The 27,395-nt window shown below is 33.3% G+C and overlaps 2 protein-coding genes across 6 annotated transcripts; both read right to left on the bottom strand.

The window, feature by feature from the left end:
• Window positions 1-10,899: 10,899 nt before the first annotated feature.
• Window positions 10,900-15,502, bottom strand: LOC108215104 (probable trehalase). 5 transcript variants are annotated; one of them, XM_017387449.2, is made up of 12 exons: window positions 15,345-15,502; window positions 13,986-14,523; window positions 13,479-13,598; window positions 13,131-13,246; window positions 12,812-12,912; window positions 12,589-12,698; window positions 12,357-12,429; window positions 12,112-12,279; window positions 11,940-12,027; window positions 11,580-11,679; window positions 11,248-11,461; window positions 10,900-11,128 (listed from the first exon to the last, which is right to left on the bottom strand). In XM_017387449.2, the coding sequence occupies exons 1-12, from the start codon at window positions 15,367-15,369 to the stop codon at window positions 11,045-11,047; spliced, it is 1,737 nt and encodes a 578-aa protein (XP_017242938.1). In that variant the 5' UTR covers window positions 15,370-15,502; the 3' UTR covers window positions 10,900-11,044. The 5 variants fall into 5 exon arrangements, with proteins under 5 accessions (XP_017242938.1, XP_017242939.1, XP_063946559.1 ...); XM_017387450.2 differs by having other exon boundaries at window positions 13,986-14,517; window positions 15,345-15,500; XM_064090489.1 differs by having other exon boundaries at window positions 15,283-15,493.
• Window positions 15,503-18,351: 2,849 nt separating this feature from the next.
• On the bottom strand, window positions 18,352-22,824 carry LOC135151384 (2S seed storage protein-like). The gene is made up of 2 exons (XM_064089810.1): window positions 22,399-22,824; window positions 18,352-18,795 (listed from the first exon to the last, which is right to left on the bottom strand). Exons 1-2 carry the CDS (start codon window positions 22,822-22,824, stop codon window positions 18,352-18,354), a joined length of 870 nt encoding a protein of 289 aa, XP_063945880.1.
• Window positions 22,825-27,395: the final 4,571 nt, after the last annotated feature.

Raw genomic sequence — 27,395 nt, forward strand, 5'->3', positions numbered from 1 at the left:
TCTACCTTCATGGCTCTCCATGCAGTCTGCCAATGCAATTGTTGTTAGCATGGAGCTGGAAAGGCAAGCCTCCACCATTCTCCAATCACAACCTGGAAGCTCATCCTCCTCTCCAGCCATCTCTGCCACCATTGCCAGTCAAGCTCTAGAAAACCTCAAGCTTCACAAGTTTCAATCTCTTCATTTTCAGCATGAGATAGAGCATCTCAATTCTCTTATTGCCTCTGTTAAGACTGATCTGACCAAGCAAATTGATGAAAAGCTTCCAGCTCAGGTCAAATCAGCTCTTTCTGCATCTGAGCAAAAACAACTACAATTGGAGAAGCAAGTGGAAGCTCTGGAAGGAAATGTCTACACCTTAAACTCTAGAATGGATGAGATGTTGCAGCATCAAAGAATTCAGACTGGACTGCTTCAACATCTTCTTCTTGCCTCTGGTGTTTCACTTCCCAGTCCATCCCCTACACTTGCTGCTAACAAAAAGGGGGAGAAAGAATTACCAACTCCTGCAGAATTGATCAGTCAAATTCCTCCCCCTTTCCACACTGAAAGGGAAAAGCAGAAGATTGCAAGGATGAAAGAATTGGACTCCATTGCAAAGAGAGTGGCTCAACTGGGCAAGAAATCATCTACATCTTCTACAGCCACCACAGCTCAAATCTCCTTTCCAACCACAACCACAATTCTCAGGGTAATTACACCTGAGATTGTTATTCCCTTCAAGACAGAAAAGGGTGAGCCATCATTTCTAAATGAGTTCAAGCCAATTCTGTTTCCAAACAATTGTGGTTACTCCAGGCCTGGAAAAGATTCAAGCTCAATCTACTTTCCACTAGCCAGGCCTGACAAAAATGAATACAAACTTTTGGGCCAAGAAATCAAAAGTTATAAAGATTGTGCAGATGTGGCCTTAAAGGCTCATTTTGCCATCATCTACAGAGAAGGCCAGAAGCTGTTTATTGGAACTGGCCATCCTCATTACTCATTTGCAAAAGCTGAAGAGGTGGCCAGAGAATGTGAAAAAGAGGAGTTTGAATCTCAACTCTCTTTGAACCAAATAGAGGTGGATGAAAGGTATGCTATTGAGCTGGAAGAGGAGTTGGCAGCTGAGCTTTTAAATGAGAAAGGATTGCCTCTTGAATCTTCTCCAAAGAAAAAGAGAGTCAAATCTAAAACTAAGATGCCTGAGGCAGCCAAGAGAAGAGAAGAAGTGCCAGAAAAGCCTATCTCAAAGCCTTCTTCTCCAATCAAGGATACCACAGTAGTACATCCAGATGTCAACTTCCATGATGAGCCAATAATGCCAAAGGAGGAGCCAATTGACTTGGAAGATATCCCAATTCCAGCTTTTCTTGTTCAAGAATCTTCCAAGCCAAAGAAGAAAGTCAAGTCTGTGGCTAAGAGGATGGCTAACCCTCCTAAACCTCCAAAAGAACCTGAAAATCCTGATGACTATCTGATCATTGCTAACATTGAAGAAATTTCTGAGTTGGAGCTGGAGCTGGATGATCTTCAAGAAGTAAGAGGAATAGAAGCAACTTCAAAGTTACCTGAAAGATTGGTATTCTCTTACAAAAACAAGGGTGATGTCATCTGGCCTCTTCACAGAGTTCTGAATTCTGAGGGATTCAGTTCTCTAACAAAAATATATGGATCTATGAAGAGGACTGGAGGATTTACACCACCTGCAAAGCAAATGGTACTAAAGAGAATCCTTGAGATCAGGAAGGAATGGAACTCAGATGCTAGTCTACAAAGAAGGCTGAAAATTCCCTACACTGGAAAGAAAATTCATCATGAACCCACTCCAGTCATGGAATTTAGGGACAATCAAGGTGTTAGGAGATTTTTCAGACCTAAAGATCAACTCAAGGTTGCTAGCTTGAATACCCTGAAGACTCTTCAATCCAAGCTCAACAGACAAGATAGTGATGAAGAATGGTTCTACAGGATCTTTCAGAAGCAAATTAATATTCTTGAAGAAAAACTTAAGTCCAGAAGAAGAAGATCTTCTAGGAACAAGTAACTGCTCAGTCTAAAGGAGCATAATCATCTGTAATCTTTTCTAACTCTTGCATTTAAATTCTGCATTTTATTTTATTAATGTTTTGTTATCATCAAGTGTAGAATTTATGTCTGCATCTTCTCCAGTCATAAATTGGGGGAGATTGTTAGGAATCAATAATTTTTGATGATAACATAAACATTTTGTAACATGTCTCACTTAGAATCTTTATCAAATTTCAGTTGTAATTGTTACATTTCTTGTCTTTGGGAATTATCAACGGATGGGTAGAATAGGATGGCTAATTGTAAATATCCAATGCCATGTAATTTTATCTAAGTGAAGGATATTCAACTGATGAGATGTAACTGATTCAACTGATAAAGACTGGATGATGTTTCAACTGATGAAAATCAAGCATTCAACTGAAGACAAAGTATTCAACGGATAATGCTGAGGAATTCAACTGATGAGACTGGAACAGCATTCAACTGATGGAGTTTGTAATTCATTCAACTGATGAGCCAGGCATTCAACTGATAAAGTCAATAGCAGTTGAAAGCAACCAGAACCTTCAACTGATGAAGCAAAGAGCAGTTGAAAGTGACTAGAGCTTAAGTCTGACAAATCACATGGATCGAATTACACTAAAATAGACATGGAAGCCTAATTAGGAAAATAAAGAAGAAGCAGAAACATACTTATCTCATGCAGTGCAATCTGGATCAAATCAAGATGATGGTCAAAGATGAAGACATCTCAGAAAGCATGCATAAGACAAAGTTGTGCAGCATTGTTTTTAGATTAGAGTGCATTTTGTAATCTAGCTAAAAGCTTTGTAAAACTTGGCGTATATAACCAAGTTAGTAGCATCAGTTGAACTTGTTCAAATTACTTGAGAGAAAAATCTGAGAGTTAGAACTTGTTTGAGTGATGAACCAGCAGCTGTGCGAATTGTAAAACAATCCACAGATTCTTCTATATAAAATCTCACGGGTGGATCATTCAATCCACCCGTATTTTTTAATACTTGGTGTTTTTCTGTTTATTGTGTTCTTAGTGTATTGTTCTTGAATCCTTTAAATTTGTAAAAGATTGTATTCAACCCCCCCCCTTCTACAATCTTTCTCATAGTTTGTGTAAAATAACAACATCAACCAACCACGCCCAGGAGACATAACTCCTAGGCGTGGCAAGTTAAAGTGCTTCCTTGGCGGGGGTACCCACGCCAAGGGATCATCTCAGGGAGAGGGATGAATTTCTATTAAAGAATTATTTAATTCTTAAAAGAAATGTCCCAAAAATTCCGAAAATAGGGAAAAATACAAGAAAAATCATAAAATTGAAATTTTAATTTCAAATATATTTTGAAAATTATTTAAAGGCTCGAAAAATTCTAAGAAAATTGGAATTTAATCATAAAAATTCCAATTAATTTGAATTTAGCCCTGAAAAAATACGAAAGTGCTCGAAAGTACCATTACAAACGTAATTTTGAAGAATACTTGTTGTACTAATAAAAAGACTCGTAGTGTCATGAAAACGACTCGAAAAGTCAAAAGAAAGACTCATGTCTTCCGATACTCCAATCAAAAATGAAGTACGATCCCGAAGGATACGAAACAGAGCTATCTTTACTGTACAGTCAATTCGAATCATCTCTCGAATTGTTTCAAAGTAGTCAAGATCGGTGAGATCCTTGCGCTATTTATGGAACTTCAGACCTTGGACGATGGGAATTTGCAGAAGTTAGCTTTCTCGCATGATATATGAATCAGGAGCTCAGAAAGCCGATGAGGACTCAGCAACTTTTGAAAAGTTTTTACAAAACTTGTCGAAAGTTGGGGGGCAAATGATATGGGTCAGAAGTAATATTTAATTATTATTAGATATTAAAAGCCCAAGAACACTAAAGCCCAGTTAAATAGGGCCTGAGGCTCTTAAATATTAATTAATTTCGTAATTAATTAATAGAGGCCCAGTCAGAGGTCCAGTTACAAGTCCAAATTCTATAATACATCTGATTCTAGCAGATAAATATTCAGAAGTTCGGATAAACGTCAACAACAAGAGGATAAGAGTTCTATCTTATCTCTTGCTTCGAGGCATACTTCGATAAGAAGTCTGATACACGGAATCGTACTTCCGTCCCACTTCTGACTCCGAAGCGCCTATATAAAGGGCTCTACCCCTCATAACTAGAACTACGTTTTGGACTTGATTCTTCTCCACGCAGAAGATACGTAGGCATCTCGCACCGAGACCAGTCCAAAGCACGAATCGCTCACTCCCGTTTTTAGTTCTATAACAATACACACATATAGGCCAACATTTCAAGGTACTATTCATATAGAGTTACATATAAATCATCAGTTTTATTATAAATTCTATTAAAGAATCTATACTATACTATAAAAAGCCAACATAGGTTTAATTTGTAGTCGTACAAAATTTTGGTTAGATTTTTTTGGTTTAGACATATTTTATTGACTTACCCATTTTACCCCTACTAAAAATATAAAGAATACAATTAACAATCAATCTCTTATTAGATTCCAAGCCTTAGTTGATAATTCAAATTTTTTTTACAAACAACAGCAAAGAATATCAGGGCATCCAAGTAAAATTTTTTTTTACAAGCAACAACAAAGAATATCACGGCATCCAAGTATCAGTCTCCCTCTCCATCACACATACACTCAGCATTAGCAACTTCACATAAAATACAATACAAAGAGGCAAAGAAATAACTCAAAGAGGTAAACTTAATAGTTTTTTGAGTTTTAATTGTTATTTTTGAGATTTAATACATTATCCTTAATATAATTCTTTTTAACTCTAATTTATTATACAACAAATATCTTATTTTTATATGTATGAAGATATATACGAAATATGGAAAATCTGATTTAAAATTAATTGAACAATATATTAAAACATATTAATAACAGAAAAAAATTCATAAATTTTTTGAAAAAAAAATTCATAAATATTCATAAATATAAAAATTCATAAATATTCATAAATATAAATATTTTTTCAAAAAAGAAAAAGAAAAATATTCATAAATAGATAATAAATTGTAAAAGTTAAATTTTTATGAGAAAATATAATTAGTTGGTTAATATAATTTAATTAAAATTCAATTTATTAATACTAAAATACTAATAAAATGATGTTAAAATTTAAATTTATAAATAATTAATTACGAATTATATATCCGCCCGTGCTTTGCACGGGTTAAAGGCTAGTATGTATAAAATATGATTCCAACATAGAATACTATAACATATATCTATTATAAATAATTTAACAGTTAAAATTTGGGGGAAAAAATTTATTTTCGAAACTGATTCTACAACAGAATAATTCTGGATGATTATTATTATGTTATAGAATCATATTGAGATATTGCATAATTTTATATGATTTTTGGAATAAAAAAATTATATAATTTCCCTTTCGATTTAATAATCAAAAATTATAATTATATTTCATAAAAATTAATATATATACTATGCATATATTTATAATGATGTGCTGCATAATGGGCTTATTACACAGTCCTAACATATATATCAGGTTATCGCATGCAATAAACTATGCACATTACATGTAATGGCCAGTTTAAAACATTTATATATCTAGTGATAAATTACTTTAGTTCGTTGTCCCAAGTTTAGAAAAACTAATATTCATTCTAGTTTATTGTTTATCGAAATCTTTTTTTTTTGACAGATGTTTATCGAAATCTAATTATACTGTGACAAATTTATTTTAAGCACTGCTCAATACCGATCTAAAATTAATCCAACTGACTATTTCAATATCGAAACAAAAATTCGATCCAAAACAAGAAATGATCTGAAAAAATCTCCACTAATTTTGAACCAACTTTAATCCAAATTTATCCGATTTTAATCTGAACCAAAATCGACCCGAACCGGATCAAAACTGGTTTAAACAGGTCCAAAAGCAATTTCATTGCCCGATGTGCCAGGTCTACTGGCAACCATAATTTTTGTTTAATAAAAAAATCAAATCGTTAAAACTTTATAAAATCAAAAATAAATAAAAATAATATCATACATTACACGAGTCTAAAACTAATATTTTCATAAAAATAATCAAATAGCACAAATGATGAATTTAATCTTATATGGGACACCATGATCATTCTACAGTCAAACCTTGATTAAGTAATATCCGATAAAGTAATAACCTAGCTTAAGTAATAAATTTTGTCGGTCCCAACTTGGGATAATGTCATAAAGTAATATTTTCGCTAAAAGTATAAGATAATAAAAATTTAAAAATTCATTAAAGGCCCAGGTAACATGTAAAGTAATAATTCATGAATTATATATATATATATATATATATATATATATATATATATATATATATATATATATATATATATATATAGGGTCTTACTCCAGTACAAACTCCTTACTGTACAAACGTACAAACCAGTGATTATGACACTAATATTTAGTGATTAGCAGATTTTAATTTAACAAATACACATACATCCATCACCACCGCCACGACAATCACCTCCAATCACCACCACCACGACCACCCCACCCACCACCACCACCACCACCACCACCACCACCACCCACCACCCACCAGGACTGCCCAGCGCCACTCTCTTTCTCTCTCTTTCCATCATCCACCACCAGGGGTGTACACGGTTCGGTAAAACCGACCAAACCAACCCGAACCGATCACTTTTCGACCGAACCAACCCGAATTTTTTTAACCCGATATGTATTTAGTTTAAAAAAATATAAACCCGACTTAATTGGGTTGGTTACGGGTTTGAATATTTTTAGGCCGAACCAAACCAACCCGAATAAAAAATAAAATATTTTAAATATTATATATATATGCATAGCCCAGCACCTCGAATATATTTTAAATATATCATGTTGTCTAAATTAGTGATTAGTGTTACAAGTATATGATTATTGTTCACAAAATGGTATATCTTCTGCAATGTTTCCGAAGGTAAAGTTTCTTAACCTACCTCAGAAAATTTATTATAAAATATTTAAGTTACATGTTTCAGTTTTACCGAGTAGTCTGATGTGATTATATTGGTATGCATAGGGGAGTAAAGAGTTGAGCAACAGTTTATAATATTTATTAACTCAACCGAACCAATCCAAACCGAACCAAACCGAAGTACTACAAATTGGTTTGGGTTACAAATTTATACGGTTCGGGTTGGGTTGAAATTTTGAAAACCCGACTTAATTGGGTTGGGTCAATAAATTTCATCAACCCGCCCAACCCGAACCGTGTACACCCCTATCCACCACTGCCCAACGCCTCTCTCTCTCACCACCACCAACCACCACCACCACTGCCAGCGGCTCTCTCTCTCTGGTTGTTCGCTCACCGATTAGTGCTATACATACACAAACACACACATTCACCACTGCTTTTCTCATCTCCCTCAATCGTGTTTCTAGCACTGCTATCGCGTCGGCGTCGCGGCTGCCGCCGGCCGCGCTGCACCACCACTCGGCTATGCCGCCCCGTAAGTGCTCCCCTCCCCTTATCTCTCCATCAGACCCCCCACTAGATTTAGTGATTCTGTTCAATTATTTAGTGATTCTGTTCAAGTCATTTAGTGATTGTTTGTACGTTTGTACACTAAGGAGTTTGTATTTGAACACTTGCCTATATATATATATATATATATATATATATATATATATATATATATATATATATATATATATAATGTATATGTATTCAAAATTCAGTCATTTTTAAAATATGAATCTATAGTAGTTTGTTTTTTCTTTCCACCAAGGCAAATCCTCGACTTTATGTAAAGGATAAATAACTCCGATATGTTTTGCTAATGTTGTAACATGTATACTCTATCTGGTGCATGCATGAATTTAGTTTTCACATATGATTAATTATTATAAAAGTAATTTTAAATCAAATGCATTGCATTTGACTGATTCTTGTTTTTAAAAATAATGAATTATAATTTATAAAAACATAGAAATTCATTAAAATAATAAAATATTACTTTATCGATAGTGTAATAAAAAATTATTATATCGATAAAATAATAAATTCGGTAAGGTAATATTTTTTCCCGGTCCGAGGGGTATTACTTTAAAGAGGTTTAACTGTATAAGGTGCATAAGCTTAAATTATATATATATAAAATGAGTAGTATTTTTATAAAGTAGTTCACGTGATATCTGTTTGTAGCAGGTAGAGGAGGGAAATCTGGTGATTTTAAACTTTTATTTAGGGGTCCTGTTCCCTGCCAATCGATTGTCAGAGAACGTTTATTTAGCCCACAGAGTCCCAGCCGTTGGATCGACGATCCAACAGCTGGGATAGAAAGAAAATTTTTTAACTGTTCGCGCTTTTTTTCAGCAGATACCATGTCTTCCGCAGCTTTTTACGCGGACACACCGCGGTTAATATACGCGAACATCCCAGAAGCCCACCACAACAATTCATCTCCCTTGCTCCGAAACCTCTCTCCAGCCTCTCTTTCTGGTTCTATAATCACAGCAGTCACCATAACCCAATCACTGGTCCTCGATTCTTTTCTTCAATTCAACCCCTACAAGCCTTCATCGACTACACCCACATCTGTACTTACACTCAGCCTTCCGACGACGGCAACTCGCCGGGCTGCTGCCCCCGTACTCCGCCTCTACAACCCAATCACTCGCCATCAATAACCCATCTCCAATCTCCTCCCTTGCTGCAACACCGCCAGCAAAGCTTTACTGCCGCTACAACATCGGCCGGCCTCCTTTCAATTCAAATTGCGATCTCAAGCACTCCACACCTCCGCTACTTTATACACCCCCGCTGTATCCGCGTAAAAAAACGCGGAAGCCGCAGTATCCGCGAAAAAAAAACGCGGACAGTTAAATTTTTTTTCTTCAATCCCAGCCGTTGGATTGTTGATCCAACGGCTGGGACACAGTATGTTAAATAAACGTTCATTTAGGCGGATTATTAGAATCACTCTCCCCTTTTTATTGTACTTTTCCATATTTAAATGACGTTTAACTTTGTTGATATATATATATTTTTTAACTGGTGTCTACTCTTCCGTGCCGAAATGGTTTGTGTACAAATCATCGGGAGAGTGAGTATTTTTTATTTTTATCCTTTTTATATTTGATTAATGTCAATCGACGGTGGATGTGATGAATGTGATCGTAGCAGTTTTAGTCTCCAGCTCCCGTGGATACAGACCCAATTATGCTGATTGTCACCTATATTCAGGGGATTCTTACATTGCTAAAAATGGAGGAAAGATCGGGTTTAGATAACTGCCAGTAAAGTAATGCTTTTGTGTATACTATATTTGCTAAATTTTCTTCGATAAAGGCGTATTAGAGGCACATCCCGGTCTGTTTAGGATTTTTTTAGGAACCTGCCGACTAGCTTCATAGCCAACACAACCAACACCAGTAGGTAAATCGGACTAACCAAGCGATAAGACCTAGTGGATGGAAACTTCCTTGCGACACGCACCCGATCCCTTTTTTTCAAATCATCTCACTGTCTCTTCAACTCGGGCGTGTGTAGGTAAATCGGACTAACCGCGCGATAAGACTCAGTAGATGAAAACTTCCCTGCAATATGCATGTATTGAAACCCGATCCTCTTTCTTCAAATCATCCCACTATCTCTTCAACTCGGTAGAACGCTCGGGAGCTGGTGAGATTCGAACCCCGTGACCCTTTGGATCAACGCAAGGCCCCATTTCCACTGGACAACTCTAACACTCCATATTTGCTAAAATTTAGACTAGGGCTGTCAAAAAAGTCTGAAAAATCCGATATCTGTTTGAAAAATCCTGATTTGTATCCGAGATAAGACGGATATTATCTGTATCCGAGACAAAACAGATATTATCCACATCCGAATCCGACAAGTTCCGATGCGGATACGGATATAGGCATATTCATATCCGATTATCCGAATCCGAAATTAAACATATATGGTATTTAAATATTATATAATATTATTATTCAATAACTATATAATGTGTGTATTTATATATGTATACATAAAATAATATAATTATATAAATTTTGTATAATTATAAAATATTATAGACATATATCATAATATTATTTGAGTTTAGTATTATAAGATAACAAATTTATATTGAAAGATAAATAAAAATTAATTTTTGAATAAACATAACCCTCTTTAATTATTTTAACTTTTTACTCAAATTTTTAAAATTAATTTTTAACTTTTACTATTTTTATGATTTTTTAGAAATTTAAAATTTTAATAAAAAAACATAAAAACTGATTGAAAATGGATTCGGATCCGGATCCAGATATTATCCGTATCCGCATAGTATCCGTCGGATCCGGATTCAGGTATCATCCTTTAACAAATTTTAGATACGGATATTGATTTTGGGATTCCGATCCGGATACAAACAAATCCATATCTGAATTATCCGTTTGACACCCCTATTTTAGACCGGATTATGTCCAAGTGCTTTGATTCGCTGTGCTAATTTCTGACCAGATGGTCTGGGTTTGTTAAATAAATAGTTGAAAAATCTTTTTATATTTTTCTTTGTGTGCATTTCCTCACTATCATTGTGAAGTACATGTATGACTGGGAATGAGTTCATGTGAGGTTCATACTCCCCTTATTGCCGATAGGTAAGGTTGTGGATATTTCATCATCCTCCCATCCTCCCATACCCCTGTACATCAAATCTAAATATCCAATGCACATAGTTACATAAAAGAAAAATCTAATGCAAACAAATAATCGTAAAATACTCACAGAAGGAAAAGGAAAAAAACATGCATTGACAAAAGGCAAAAAAAATGACACCTAATCTAACTATTATCAGATTTAATTAAAAAGAAATATATTTGAGATAGAAGCATAATTATACAGCAATCTGCAACACATTAGCTGCTTATAAGTTGCACTACTAAGAAATCATCTTTTGAACATCAGTAAAATCTATATATATTAAACCACAAGTTCCTGTCACTAGCAACCTATTTTCAAGTCTTCAGGCCATCCGAATTCTTCCAAGAAAGCCAAGACAACTCCATTCGACCAGCCAAACCCAGTCTGCACCAATATATGTGTCATATCACAAAACAATTTCGAACTTTAAGTTGATTCCATCTACTTTGCAAAGTTACTGCATAAAAAGATTGCAGAAATTTAAAGTATGATCCAATCCTTACTTGGGGTACATATTCGCCACCACCGCCAAATGCTCCACACTTTTCCACATCATATTTTTCATGCATGGTACCAGTTTTTTTGTATGCAGCATAGTTGGTATTGATCCATTTCATTGCAATGTCCTCTGCCAAGGACCTTGCCTCTTTAGATCCAGACTTTACTAGGCCTTCGACGATCATGTGTTGAAGTGGAGCCCAGCCATTTGGAAAATCCCTGTTTTATTTTTACTACTTAAATTTTGGGGCCCGTAGATTGATAATTAAAAGGTATCTAGTACCTACTGCTGTTAATATTTACAGATAATTATTGCCTTTTCAAACGGCATGCTTACCATTGCTGTCCTGTATTTGCCAAAGAAGTTGCAATCCCTGCATCACGGAGAAGGCCTGAATGTTGAAGGCTTTTAGAAACTTTATCCACCAGATCATCGTCTATACATGCTCAAAGAGGTTCGAAAAATAAAAAATGTTAGTAAGTAATTAGGACAACATATAATTAAGAATCTGATAGCACCAAAGAGTAATCTAAAGATTATTGGTAAAGCGCTAGGCTTTTAATTTCTTTTTAGATCAGATGTTGGACAATCAAAAAGGCAACAATGTGTGACAACTGAAGCCAGATCATTATATGATCAATGTGCGAAGTCACAAAACATGTGAAAATCTAGCTGTATAATTAAGATTTCACAAACCTGAGTTAAATGGCTGAGTCCACAAAGGGATGAAGTTTGAGGCAAATACACTTTGATTTTGGTCTGATGCCTTCCATTTGTAAGTACCCTAAGCATCAATGTAAAGGAAATGCAATTAAGTGAAACTCTCAGTAAATGAGATAATGGTGTCGACAAACACCATGGTGCATACCTGGCTAGAAGAGTTGGCATCTATCCAGTAATCAAGCCATTGTCCCATTTCTTCATTCCACAAGACCGTGTTCATTGCAGTTTGTCTGGCTTTTGATGCTTCTGCAAAGTGCTCAGCAGTGCTCTCATCTTGGGAAACATGTGCCAAGTAGGATATGTCAAGTTCCATCTGCAACAATAGACAAAGTAGGACTTAGTTTATGTGTTTGGCTCTCAAGACAATAAACAGAGGCCTTTTAAACATACCTTAAGTATAAATGCATTCAAGTCTACAGGTATAATTGATGTTGTACACAAAGTTGTGAGATCAGAAGCATTCCTGCAATGAGCAATTATGAATTTATCATTTCTACCCACACATATAAGCACCTGCTAAGTCTTTATAATATTCTTTTGCAAGGAAAGGACTTGGGCAAGCAGATTACAAACTTCTGTCATATGCATGATACTATAATAAAAATAATTGTTACTCTATTACCTCATCCATCTTGAACTGAAGTCCCAGCCGGACTCAGCAGCTGAAGCTAGTTCACGGTACAGATGCTGTTTCTCACAAAAATTCGAGAGCTTGCCAGCAGTTTCTTTGTCCTGTGACAGAATGTTTGATGACATTGGCTTTGTTGACAACATTGAGTTATGGACGACCAATATTTTTTCTCAAGTTTTTTTATTGGTAGGGGGTCAAGGTAAATAAAACATACAATAGTTGATGATTCTGGCCTCGGTTCATTCCACATTGCATAGTAACGACTCAAATAATGAGTTTTTCCTTGACTATCCTGGATGTTCATCCTATGTATACCTTTAACAGCACATGCATTAGAAATTTGAAACAAATATTATTATTAGTTACATACCAAGTAGTTGGAAAAGAATATATAAACAAGCAATAGGATTAAAGATTGGACAGTACAAGAAGCAGCAGAAATATTGAACCAACTCTAAGAGACATTAAGTTAACATATACAGTAGAGTGGAGAGAGGGAGAGGGGGGAGAGGACTCTTGAGATTTCATGATACCTGAATTCCAAAAGTTATGCTCAGTGATCAGGGATGGCAGAGACTTTCGAACAAAGTCCAAATCACTAGTTCTGTTATATATATCTACTATCATCGCACTTAAAAGTGGAGGCTGGCTGCAGAACAGTTTGCGTCAAATCAGTACTTGAAACAGCAACAAATAACTAAGCTCAAGAAGATGAAGCATAAAAGTATTACCAGCTTAAAGAGAAAGCTGGACTACAAACGTTACAGAATAATATTGCAGCTATGCCTTGTGAATATATAGAACATAAGTTATAGAAAGGAACAACAACAAGCCATATGTAAAGAAAAGTTTGAATTCTACCATCAATTCAAAGAACTTGCCTTCTATTGGTATAATATGCCCTTGCACCATTAAGGACATGTCCAAAATTTTCAATCAGTGATACAAGATTCGTAACAATACCTTTGGCGGTCTCATACATCTTACTTGCAAGCAAGCCCCTGCAAATAGTAAACAAGGTTTCAGCTTATAAATATCCAGGTAAGCCATACTCCTACTCAAAGAGGTAGAGAGGTAAGAAGACCTTTCTCCTCCAAGAACCAGAGAGGCTGTTTCTGTGTTTTTTTTATATACACAAATTAATTTGTTTTTTTGACACAATTCAAACATCACACTCCCAAAGTTTAGCAATCAAACTTTTAAGCTTTAGAACGGCAATCATAACTCAAGATCACGTCTATGGGATTCAATTTCTATTGCAAAATATTTTATGTTGGGTGATTAAAAAAGTTAAAACTATCCTTCTAATGATTTACACTCTAAATGACAAAGATATAAGAATGAGTTGTACTAGACTAGCACAAATTCAGAGTGGCTGACATACTAACCTTATTACCCAATAAGAATCCCAATAATATACCTCACGAAACCGTGAACCTGGAATCATAACTGGGCTTGCCAGAGGCAACAACGAATGCAAATCCGGGTGGTCTAGAACCTGGTCTGACACTTGGCGACTCAGATTCTTCCAAAGGGAATGTACCTCCAATGCCCAAGCCCTCACCTCAAGATTATCCACATTAGGCAAAAATCCAGCAGGCTGGGCAACAAAATCAACCGGCTCAACATACACCAGATCATCGCCAGCAGCATTCATATATTCACTGAGAAATCCATTCAAATGAGGTGCCAATACAGAGCCATTGTCAGTCCTGGGGAGCTTGTTAAAGGCTTCATGGGTCTCAGAAAGATTGAATCTTAGGGACATGTCCACATATAATTTGGGGTCAAATCCTTTGTGACCATAAGTATTAAGGGCCGTTTCTTGAAGCTTTTCGAGAAAAATTACTAACGGGGTTGTTGGTATGACAGGACCAGTGTCTGTAGGCAAGCATGCTTGCTTTTCTTGAGCAACAACTTCTTCTCCTTTCAATACAATTATTGTTAAGAAGAAGATGAATAAATTTTTCCAAAGAAACGACATCTTTTTGATCATTCCTTCCGATCAAAGAACTCAATTAAGTAAAAAACTAACAATTTTGTAAATGATGGTTTCATACCTACAACTATCTTGGCTACTATATATATAAACACTCAAAGAAAAGAATCTAGACAAGAACAGCAAAATTAGCCGGCAAGTGGAATAGATTAAAAAGTTGAATTGATTACGCTTGCTTTCGATGAGTACTATGTACAACTACTTGTATAACATAAACAACTATATTCCACCATTTGACTCGTGACATTACATTCACACAGTTGTTCCTCTCCACAAACATCAAATATAAACATCTTTCAAAATATAACACACAAAACACTGAAATCTTGAATCTATCCTGTGGCAAAAATCAACTTCAACCTCGGGTTTTCAATTTTTCTAAGAACAAAGATACTTGTAGTTAGCAGCTTATGTGTAAACACTTGCAATTGATCTGATTAAAATCTTTCACGTGCCTGCTCAGACAAATTTCTGAAAATACAAACGTTCAAGATTCGATCCTTATCAAAATCACTAACAGATCTGTAAGAATGATCAAGATTCAAGAAATACAATAAAATACGAACACTGCATGCTGCCAAGTCAATAACTTAAGCAAAATTGAAACAACATAAAAGACAAAAGCGTTATTTTTCAGAAATAGTTTACTTATTTTGAGGAAAAAATTAACACAAGAACGAACATACATGCATCATATGTGTATACTGTACATGGGCAATCATGCGAAGAAGAGTCGAGAGGTAATAACCAGGAGGAGGAGGTCGAAGAGCCATATAATCTTTCTGCGTTGAAATCAAAATCAAGAGAGACGATTGATTTTTGCTCACCGAGATTTATCAAGAATTTGTATTAATTTCAGAGAGTAATAATGTGCAATCATCACTTTGGCGTCGGGCAATTACAGTATTTGCAAGCACTTTGACTACTAAACTGGCATTTTTTTTTATGTCGTTTTACTTTTCGAAAAGTCAAATTAACTAATTTTTGATTAATTATTAAAAAATATTTATTTATTATTTTAAAAAATAGAAAGTTACATATTGAAATCGACAAGATTTACTTTTTCGATGAAAATTTTTTTAATTTTTTTCTGATTATATAATTAAATTTGATTAGTCAAAAGTCAAAATGGACATGTATTTTGGGACGAAGGGAGTATAAAAGGTTGAGCTTGTTTGAATACATAAATTAGGGATTCTAAAGGCAGTAAATTTTCTAAAAGATGTATATTTTCATAGATATAGATATTAGACGAGTGTTTTATATTCATTATGTGGCAAAAAAATAAGAATATATTTTAAAAAGAATAAGATTTATGTACTTTTCTCTAGAAATAAACTCTTCTGTCTGAAAGAAAGTAAGATTAATCAAACGGTCACGTTATGGCACTTAAATTCTTTTGAAAAAAAATTCATCAAGCGAGTTCTCATCCAATTTTATATATTGTTCTAATATATATTGTAAGTCTAAATGTAAAGACAACCCTATTTGTTACATAGGGATGATAACTCAACAATAGAACATGACAAGTAAATAACACTACGCATGCACCGGAATCGGATGATACGAAAACAAAGGTTGAAGAAGCCATCTACAGTCTTGAAGGAATAAGTTTACTGGAAGAAGTTCATTAATATGTTCATGCCTCAGTGAAGAATAAAGATTGAAGTATTCAAGATTGTGGAAGCAATGAAGATGTTCTCCAAGTACTCGAAAGATTTCAGTGCAACCCCTGAAGCAAGATATTTCTATATATCTTGGTTGGTTAATTTACAATCAACAAACTGAAGTATAAACTAACCCGGAATCGACTAATCAATGTTTGCTGACAAAGACGGTACAATGTGTGACTTCAGTGTTAGTCGCTTGTGCTTGTGAACCAGACCAGTGCACTAAGCGTCAGCACGTACGGAGGTTGCAAAGTATTTATCAATCGAAGAATTGATCAAGTCATAATAAGTCATTTGTTCCAAAGCAAAGTCAAGTCAAATGCCTAGTCTCCATTAGCTATGCCAAAGCTTACTGCTCAAATGCCATATGTCAAAGATTCCACAGAAAGCCATATCAGGAAGTGACATTTTATATATGTGTGCACTTATATATTTGTATATGTACAAATATAATTATATATGTATATATGTATATTTAATTAAATATAATATATATAATATATATGTATATATGTTTTTAAACATATGTATATGTATATTTATATGTATATGTATTTAAATAAATATATATGTATATAGTATATGTATTTATATTTTACATAAACATTTATATATTTAAGTGTATATATATATTATATTATGTGCATAAATATATGTATATTTATATCTATAGGTAATTATATATATCTCTATATATATTTATATTTATATTTACATATAATTATATGTATATTATATATATATATATATATATTTAAATATATGAGAATATATTTAAATATATGTGTGTGTATATATATATATATATATATATATATATATATTACTATATGTTTATATAAATAGGGAATTGATAAATAAACTCCAAAGTTTACTATTTAAACTCCAATTCAATTTTTTTATTTATCCAAATCTCATTATCACCACTAATATGGATGAAATATGTGGAGAAGGCATGGATAAATATGGTATAAAATTTTGATTTGGAGCTTAAATAGTAAACTGTGGAGCTTATATCAATTCCCTATAAATATTATATATATATATATATATATATATATATATATATATATATTTTTATTTATTTATACATATATTTATATAATATTATGAATATAATATAATATATAATATATGAATTGTGCCAACTCAAAGATTTGAGTAAAATTGGCTAAGTAGGGATGTTGCTCCATACATATACCTTGTATGTATGGAGGAGCAGACTCAAGTCAATCTCAGTCAAAGGAGTAATAACAAGGGAAGCATTTACAATGGTGGAGCAACTTTTGACTAAGTCAAAAGACAAGATGGTGGAGCAACTTTTGACTAAGTCAAAAGACAAGTTACTTTGATTTTTGAGTTAGTTTTTGGGCAATTCATATTTAACTAACCACAGTTAAATATGAATTCGTCCAGGACGAACTCAATTCGTCCAGGACGAACTCGTTAACCATGGTTAGTTTATGAAAGCCTATAAATATGTGAATTATGTTCTCACAATTCATTGTACATCCTTCGGGGTGAAATGACCAAGTGCTCTGCACGGCTACTCCCACTATACATACACCCTAACCTAGCTTTGTAGTAGAAATATCCGTAGCGGTTAGAGTTTGTAATATTGAGAGTAGTGGCCATTGTAGCCCAACCTTCGGGTTTGGATTTATAGCACCCTTCGAGGTATTTATCAATATACAGATATACCTTGGAAAATATTGTGTGTTGTTTTAATATTTTCATATCCTCAGAAACCGACCCAATAAATATCCGAAACACGAAACCCATTACAGGACTGCAATTTATTTATCCGCAAGATTCGAAAGAATTTTAAATTGTAGTGAGTATCGTATTCAACCCCCCCTTCTACGATACTTTGGACCTAACATATATGTAATATTATAACTTAAGCTTATAAAACTTAAGAACTTCCACACGATTGTGTGATTGTTTTATTAGTAAAAGTTACACATAACTAAACCAGATACCTAGCTAATACGCCAGACATAATAGACATAATGGATTAGTTTGTAATCGTTATTAAATAAAGCTTTATTTTTAACGCCAACTTAAATGTTGGCCACATGTAATCTAAAAGTAAAATGTTTGGATGTCACATTGTCCTTCAGGCATGTTGATCCTGCAGATAGATGGAATATTCATCGCGTCTTTCACCATCTGATCTCTGTCATCACTTTCCATTTGTCCCTGTTGTTGTTGCCTTACCATCTCTTTTATGGCTTTGCAACGACATGCTTTCTTAATATTTTTGAATTGGGTGCAACACTCTATCCTGTGCTCATCATGAGCATTCATTAGTGACATTTTTGGAGAAATATATTTCATGCAGTGGTCAAGCTGCTTCATAGGATCGATACTCTGGGCACACTCTTTCGCATTTTCATCGACAATGGTTGTGGTGATGGTGGTGATTGTTGTAGCACTAATGGCTAGGGACAGTAGTGCTACAACGAAAAACATTATGGTTACTTTTATAAATATTGCCATTATAGTTGTAGTTTTTAGAGAGAGGGACTATATATGTTATCTTAGTTGGACAAGACTTGAATGTTGAGTACAAATATGTGAATTGAGGGTGTTATTTATAATATATTTGGCATAACATTATGCTTCCACGTGTATTTTACATGCAAATGATACCAAAAGTAGTTGCGCCGTAAAGTAATGTGCTTTTCTAGTCATATGCATGGAATTTTATTTGTATACTATTTTCTCTTTATGATAAGAGATAACGATGCCACGCACATGCTTCCTCGCATATTTTCATGCAAATGATACCAAAAGTAGTTGTGCTGCGATTAATGAACTCTTTGTAATCATATGCATAAAATTTTATTTATATACTATCATTTTTTATGATAAGGGATAACGATGCCACGGATTAATAACTATTTCCAAATGTTTTCAATAAATATGTTAACAATGATCATTTATTTTCGAATACGAATAGTGAGCTTGATAATAGTTTTTTTTTATCAATTCAAAGAATAATCTAACACCACTTGAAACTAGGATGGTGAAGAGAGAGGTATAATTTAATAACCTGTACAACGGGAAGGCTGAAAATTGGGGTGCCAAGTCAATACAAAAATATTATAATATGAAATACTCAAATTGTAAACGTAAGAACGATAAATCAAACAAAATTATTATTGATCGTGTGTTCATAAATATCTTGATCGCACGTAGAACTAATATTTTTTTTTATTTTTCTTTCATAACATGATTTAAAATAAAGTGGAACTCTCACTAATTTAACCTCATTTGAGTTGCCGGTGTAACATTTAAATTTAGGAAATTTGACAAATATACTAACTTTTAGATATTTATTTGCAAATCTACTACCTTGTCTAAAATCTTGCAAATTTACTACCTTGTCTAAAATCTTGCAAATTTACTATCTTTTTGAACATACAAGCAATTAAATTGCAAGAATACAATCTCCATCTTCCTATTCCTTCCTTACTTCTCCCTCCCTTTCTCTCTCCTCTGACTGCCTCTCTTTCCTCACCTCTATCATCAATCTCCTCGGAGCCTCTTCCTCTTCTCTCTCCTCGTTATCGTTCTCCGACTCAGCGTCGTCGTCGTCGAAGGAGAGAGCGCGACGGAGGCGAGTGTAGGGTCGACGTGGCGCCGGCGGGGGAAGATGGCGGGTGGCAGATCGTGGCGGTGAAGTCGGCGCCGCAGTCGAGAGTCACCAGATGCGACTAGTACCCTTGCATTTATATCTCTGTATATTCAATCTCTTAGTTGCTGAACAGTTGATAGGTGGTAATTATAAATTGAGAGAGAGAGATGACAGAGATATAAGGAAGGGGAAGGGAGGCTGGTCTGAAATGAAATAAACGGGAATATAGGATATTGAAAAGAGAATGTGCATTTAATTGGTTGCTTTGAGTTGATTTCACGGTTGCTTTTAGTTAATTTCACGGTTGCTTTTAGTTGATTTCATAGTTGCATTTAGTTGATTGTGATATTAGCATTGGCCCCGCAAGGGTACTCATTTTCGACATTTGCAACCAGTTGCAACTTATTATGCAATTAAATGTAATTTTCAACAGATTTTTTCAAAGTTACATTTATGGTTGCATACATGGTTGGCTGGTTTCTAGCAGTCGCAGATATGGTTGCATATGCAACCTCCGTATTTTCGTAAATATTTTTTGAAACATTGTATTTCTGCAATTTTTTTAAAAAGTGACAGTATTTTCTTTTAGACTTAGGTGTTTTTGAAAAAAGCCCTTAAATTTATTGGTGACATATTATATGGTCAACAAGAGACGGTGATGGTATGTTGTGTAGTAATTGTAGTTGCAGTAAGGTAGGGCCAGAGGTGGGGGTTATAAAATATAATTATGTTGTTTAATGGTTTTCATCATATCATTAGTTTCAATTTGAGCATTCTCATTATCACAAAAAAAAAAAAAAATTGAGCATTCTCATATATATATATATATAGAAGAAAGTTCTATGGAGACTATATTTTCTGGAGGCTTTAGAGACTTAATCACAAACATCAATTTCTTACACATCCAAGGGCCGCAGATATTTGTCCTGTACATTTGTTTTCTCTCTCTATCCTGTCCTGCACTTCTAAATCGGTGGACAACAAGCGGTACCTCTAAATCATGCATAACATAAAATAATAATTCCATAATATTGGTGTTCAATCACCGAAATCCTAACAAATAAAAATAATAATTGCATACAAAACAAAGATGTAGTTGGACATTGCTATGATTGGCACCGAACTCATTGGTATTATCCTGCAACGAATAGAATTTGTTGCAAGACAAAATAACACTTAGATATATCACAAATATGCGGGACAAATTATTAATATTACATTACTAGAATTGTTGGACAAGAATAGTGTAAATTATAAAGATAGTTTTGAATTAAAACTAAAAGCAGGACAAGAATATTATTAATACTTTACTACAAATGCTGGACAAGAATAGTGTAAATTATTAATATTACATTGCTAGAAATGCTGGACAAGAAATGCAGGATAAAGAATATTTGATCATGTCCATTAATCGCCATATTATTTTAACGGTAGATCTTGTAGTCTCTAAGGACTCCAAAGTTTTTGGTCTCCATTGAGCCCAACTCTATATATATATATATATATATATATATATATATATATATATATATATATATATATATATATGTATATATATATATATATATATATATATATATAGAGAGAGAGAGAGAGAGAGAGAGAGAGAGAGAGAGAGAGTGTGTGTGTGTGTGTGTGTGTGTTGGGCTCAATGGAGACCAAAAACTTTGGAGTCCTTGGAGACTACAAGACTATCGTTAAAATAATATGGCAATTAATGGATATAATTAAATATTCTTTGTCCTGCATTTCTAGTAATGTATTATTAATATTCTCGTCCTGCATTTCTTGTTTTAGTTTTAGTTCAAAACTATCTTTATAATTCACACTATTATTATCTTTCATTTCTAGTAATGTAATATTAATAATTTGTCCCGCATATTTGTGATATATCTAAGTGTTATTTTGTCGTGCAACAAATTCAATTAGTTGCAGGACAATGAGTTCAGTGTCAATCATAGCAATGTCCAACTACATCTTTGTTTTGTATGCAATTATTATTTTTATTTGCTAGGATTTCGGTGATTGAACACCAATATTATGAAATTATCATTTTATGTTATGCAGGATTTAGAAGTACTGCTTATTGTTCACCGATTTAGAAGTGCATGACAGGATAGGGAGAGAAAACGAATGTGCAGGATAAATATATGCAGCCCTTGGATGTGCAAGAAATGGATGGTTGTGATTAAGTCTCTAAAGCCTCCAAAAAATATAGTCTCTATAGAATTTTCTTTTATATATATATATATATATATATATATATATATATATATATATATATATATGCAAACACATCCATGAAAATATAACAAAATCAAAGCTAAATATAATTCACATGGAGAGTAATTATCATAAGCATGAACATCCGCTCCATCATATGCCATTTATTATTACAATATCACATCACATAATAATTATTTAATCATGATAACATTGAGATCGATGCTATCCAGCTAGATCTTTGAGAATTTTAGGTGTGGTTGCACAATAATGCACGGTTCCTTCAATTCAACGTTGCACTTTGTGGGAAGATCTTCTGCATCTTGTTCCATTTGCTCTAGTTCTTCACTCTCCCATAACGTTTTTCCAGACATAGACTTTTGATTTTTTAAGTTCCATAATACTTCTTTTATTGCCATGCACCGACACTTAGTCTCTAGTTCATCTAGTTGGCCGCAACACTCGGTCAAATGCGTAGTTTGAGCGTTCTTCGAGCTGCTTGGATCTGGAGTTAAGTACATCTTGCAGTGATTTATTGCTCTCACATCTACATATTTGCATCTACTATTTATTATTGATGGATCATCAATAATGATTGTGGTAGTTGTTTCGGTAACGGTGGTGGGGGTGGATGCAACCACTGCGAGAAGGGATATGAAGAGAGCTGTGTAGAACATTTGGGGCCTTGCCATTATTAATAAGTGAAGCTCAATGCAAATGACAATATCAAAGGGGTATGTATAAAACAAAGGCTTATGCACACATCTACGGCACGTGTAGGATAATGGACATTGAGACATGGAAGTGCTTACACGTATAACTTCATGCAGATGCTTCCAAACTACTTTTGTTTCCTTGCATATAAAGTGTACGTTTTGAAGTAGAAAACATTTTGATTTTGATGTGTTTTTTGTGTCTATACAATTTAAAAACATTTAGGATTATTATATAGTTTTGTGTCTATCCAGATCACACAATAAATGAAATATATATATATATATATATATATATATATATATATATATATATATATAGGGGGCTGTTATACAGCCACCGTTGGATAGGGAACCACCAGATCTGGGTCGTTGGATGACAAAGACTCCCCGCAATGAAACATTGTGGGTACTCAAGACCCCGCAATGTTTCATTGCGGGTACTTAAGTCCCTGCAATGAAACATTGCGGGTACTTCAGTCCCTGCAATGTTTCATTGCGGGGAACTCTGAAACATTTTACTTCCCTAAATTATCCTTCCACTACTTTAGTTTTAGTTAACATTTTTACTTTCATTTTAAATTTTAAATTATTTTTATTCATTTTAAATATACGATTATCTTCATTAGTTAGAGATATTAATATTTCTTTGATTCAAAATATTTGAAAAAGTTCAATAAATTGTAAGAATTTATTCAACTTGAGCTAGAAAATATTAATATATGTGTTCTTATTAATATTTAAATAATTTAAGTGACATTTAATAATAATTTAGATATTTTTCTTTGATTTGTATTTGTTCGAGTATATTTGAAAAAACTACTTGTACATACGAGAATTGGAAAAAGTTAATAATTTGTCAAAAATTATTAAATTCTAGCAAAAAATACTAATTATATGCGTTCTTACTAATATTCAACCAATTTAAGTGATATTTATTCATAATTTCGATATTTATCTTTGATTTGAATATGTTCGAGTACATTTGAAAACACTACCGGTACCAAAGAGAATTGGAAAAAATGAATAATTTGTAATAAAATAATTCAACTTTAGCTACAAAAAGTTAATTAACCTTAAAAGAGCATGTGAGCTACATAGTTCAAACATGTGTTCGATATATTTAGGAAACAAGCGGTAGTATTCAAATAAGTAAATTATTAGTACAACAAAATGACATAAAATAGTTAATAAGATAAAAATATATAGAAATTAGATAGAAAATTATTCATATATTGTACTAAGAAAAATCAAAATTTTCTCTTATTTCTAACCTTAACAATATATTTTTTTTTTTGACAAACCTTAACAATATTTTTAGTTTAATTTAAAAATGTTAAATGATAACAATTTAATATAATAAACTCTACAAGGCATATGATATGTGAAGGAAGGGGTAAAAGGGTCCAGGGAATAAAAAGAGACTCCCTGCAATGAAACATTGCGGGGACTTGTATACCCGCAATGATTCGGGGTCTTTCATACCCGCAATGTTTCATTGCGGGGTTGCAATGTTTCATTGCGGGGAGCCTTTTTTTTAGCCGTAGGATCACAAAATGGAGGGACGTGATCTGGTGGCTAGAAACCGGACCCTATCCACCGGTGGCTGTGGACCGATTTCCATATATATATATATATATAAAGTATGAGGAAAGTTCTATGGAGACCGTTATTTCATCGGAGACCTCGAAGACCACGTATGTTCTGCAATCAAAACAGTATAAAATACATTATTTTGTATCATATGTTCTACAAATATCATGTATTCATTAAAATTGTTGAAAATCATCTATGTTTAATAAGTAGATAATATATGTTCTGCAAGTTGAACATATGTTCTGCAAACTAAACATATTTCATAGAACAAAACATTTTCTAATGTTCCACATGCAAGACTTATATGATATTCAAGATTTTAAATGAAATAATGATTTCGTAGAACATGATTTGCAAAACTATACATTTTGCAATGTTTTTATGAAATATTTTACTTGCAGAACATAGGTGGTCTGTCTCCGGAAAAAATGTGGTCTCCATTGAACTTAAGTAGAATTATTATATATTACTACAATATTTTTTATGATATGATGCTTTTACTTTAAAACACATCTTCAAATAATTTGACTGTCTGATTAAAAAAATTATTTTTATAGAATAAAAATATATAAAATCTAAATTTTAATTTGCAGAACAATTAACTAAAAATAGTAATGTTTATCCAAAACATGATATATCAAAAATACATGAGAATGTTTTTTGGTTAATTTAACATAATTCATAAAAGTTATAAGAACATTTATATAATAAATCAATTCAATCTTATTTTAAGAAAGTTTTAATAGGAATTTTAGTACAAAATAAATTACTAAAAATATTTTAATAATCAAACATGTGACACAACAATAATAAAAACGAAGGTTACTGATATAAATGTGTTGTGCGATCCTGCAAAAATTATTCTTTTATTATTTTATACGGCTGAAAAACATATTTGAAGAAGGTCTAATCTACTTTGTATTGATGTGGGGTTAATTATCAAGTTGGTCACTGACGTGGGCTTAATATATCAAGTTTGTCACTAAATTCAAAATGGTATCAAGATGGTCACTAAAGTCACCAAAAATATCAAACAAGTACCTTGAAATATGAGTTTAAGTCGTAAAAATATTATTTATAAATTTTTACACATTATTTTTAAATGTTACCACAACCAACTAAAAATTTATGACTTCTAGTATTTAAAATAATATATTTATATTTTATCAAGTTTATATATTATTTATATTTTATTATATAGTTATTTTTTTGTTTTAATTAAAAATAAATAATAAATAAACTTGATAAAATCTAAATATATTATCATAAATATTAGAAGTCATAACCTTTTAGTTGGTTTTGGTAACATTCAAAAATAATATGTAAAACTTTATAAATAATATTTTTTCTGCTTGAACTTATATTTCAAGGTGCTTGTTTGATATTTATGACCACTTCAGTGACCATCTTGATACCGTTTTGAGTTCAGTGACCAATTTGATATATTATGCCCACTTCAATACCCCTTTGTATTGATGTGTTTATAAATATAACAATTTTTAAGAGAAAATGTCTTAAATGACTAATATTCATGCATTATGTGCCCAAAATAATCTACTTTGTATGGTTGGTTTACTAGATTGAACCAAGACAATTCAGTATATCTCTTTTTTACTTTTGCTTCCTCTCCATCTTGTCTATTACAAGCACTCTACGATCTGTATATACAAAGACCTTCATTCAAAGTCTTTAAGCACTAAACTAGGATATGAAATCGAGGTGCAGCACTTGTACTTAGTATAATTTTTCTATGCTTGTAATTGATGTCTGATGATAAATCGGTGGAAGGGTGTTGATGTCGAATAGATTGATGGCGTACAATTGTCTACTGTGGGTGTGCTTGTATATAATATGTATATAAGATGAAACGTAACCGAGTTCTCGCATCAAGCGTAGGCATTAGCCAAGATACTGGTGTGAACCAATTTAAACCCTTTTGTGTCGTATATAATGTAGTGAAAGTAAGGGAATCATTCAACGCCAAGGATCAAGGACTCACTTAACTTATATTTTATTAAAAGATAATAACTGGGGTTTTTAATAAACTAATGATTAACTAAGAATTAAACTAAGCAAATTTATTTGTAAGCAAGTAGAGAAACATGTTGGAAAGCATGAATATCCACCACTAAACCCATGAAACAACTTTAAATCTCGTTGGTATGTTCTGAAAGATACTTACAGAGAGCTTGCCATGACCGCATAGAAACAAGTTCTGCTATTCGTATAACCCCATGACCGCATAGAAAGGTTAAAACGAATTACACACTAATACAATTAATCCCATGACCGCATAGAAAGATTAATTGACTTTGCAAAGATATCAATCACATAACATATTGGGATGACCGCATACCCTAGTTACTTCAAGTATCTTCACAAGCATTGACGCGTATATAAGCACAATCAAAACATACTTTCAAGAATCAAAATTGCATAAATTTCATAAGGTTTAGGGCTTCAAAACAACCCTCCAACAATAGAGGTTTAGCCAATCATAATCATAGTAAAACACGTAAGAATCATAAAAGGAATAGAAATCGATACTGAGTGCCGATCTTTTCTCTTCTTCTCCTTGGCTCTCCTCAGTAGCACATATGTAAAACTCTCTCCTTAATAAAACCTAATACATAACTGTTTTTACTCTCATAGAAATATACAAGGAAATTCCGAAACTGAATAGGCTTCGCAAAGGTCACAATTCGCAGTTGACTTTCTCCCCTGTTCCCTGGGCTGTTTCAGTAGGCTTTTGACATCTGGACCCATCTAGAATGATAGAAAATTAAATTATCTTCGCGTGGGCTGTTTACTCGCCCAAATCCGACTTCTAGAACTCCAGATATGGCCCGAACAATATTCCCAATGCGGGTAGCCCAATAGTTGCGAATTTTCTTCTAATTTGTCCAAATCCTTTCCAATTTAGAATTCCTTACTCCCTACAATAAGATATTAAA

The sequence above is a fragment of the Daucus carota genome, chromosome 3, assembly GCF_001625215.2.
Source record: "Daucus carota subsp. sativus chromosome 3, DH1 v3.0, whole genome shotgun sequence".
Lineage (NCBI taxonomy): Eukaryota > Viridiplantae > Streptophyta > Magnoliopsida > Apiales > Apiaceae > Daucus > Daucus carota.

Bases quoted from the DNA above. Each gene is read 5' to 3' on its own strand.
- LOC108215104 (XM_017387448.1), bottom strand. From the start codon at position 14,593: ATGATCAAAAAGATGTCGTTTCTTTGGAAAAATTTATTCATCTTCTTC. The intron at 12,699-12,811 runs GTATGTTTTATT...ATTCTGTCACAG, and splicing joins GGCCAGAATCATCAACTATT to GACAAAGAAACTGCTGGCAA. The intron at 12,430-12,588 runs GTAATAGAGTAA...TGCTCATTGCAG, and splicing joins TTCAGTTCAAGATGGATGAG to GAATGCTTCTGATCTCACAA.
- LOC135151384 (XM_064089810.1), bottom strand. From the start codon at position 22,824: ATGGCAAGGCCCCAAATGTTCTACACAGCTCTCTTCATATCCCTTCTC. The intron at 18,796-22,398 runs GTGCAACCACAC...TAACATATATAG, and splicing joins TGAAGGAACCGTGCATTATT to TCCCTCTCTCTAAAAACTAC.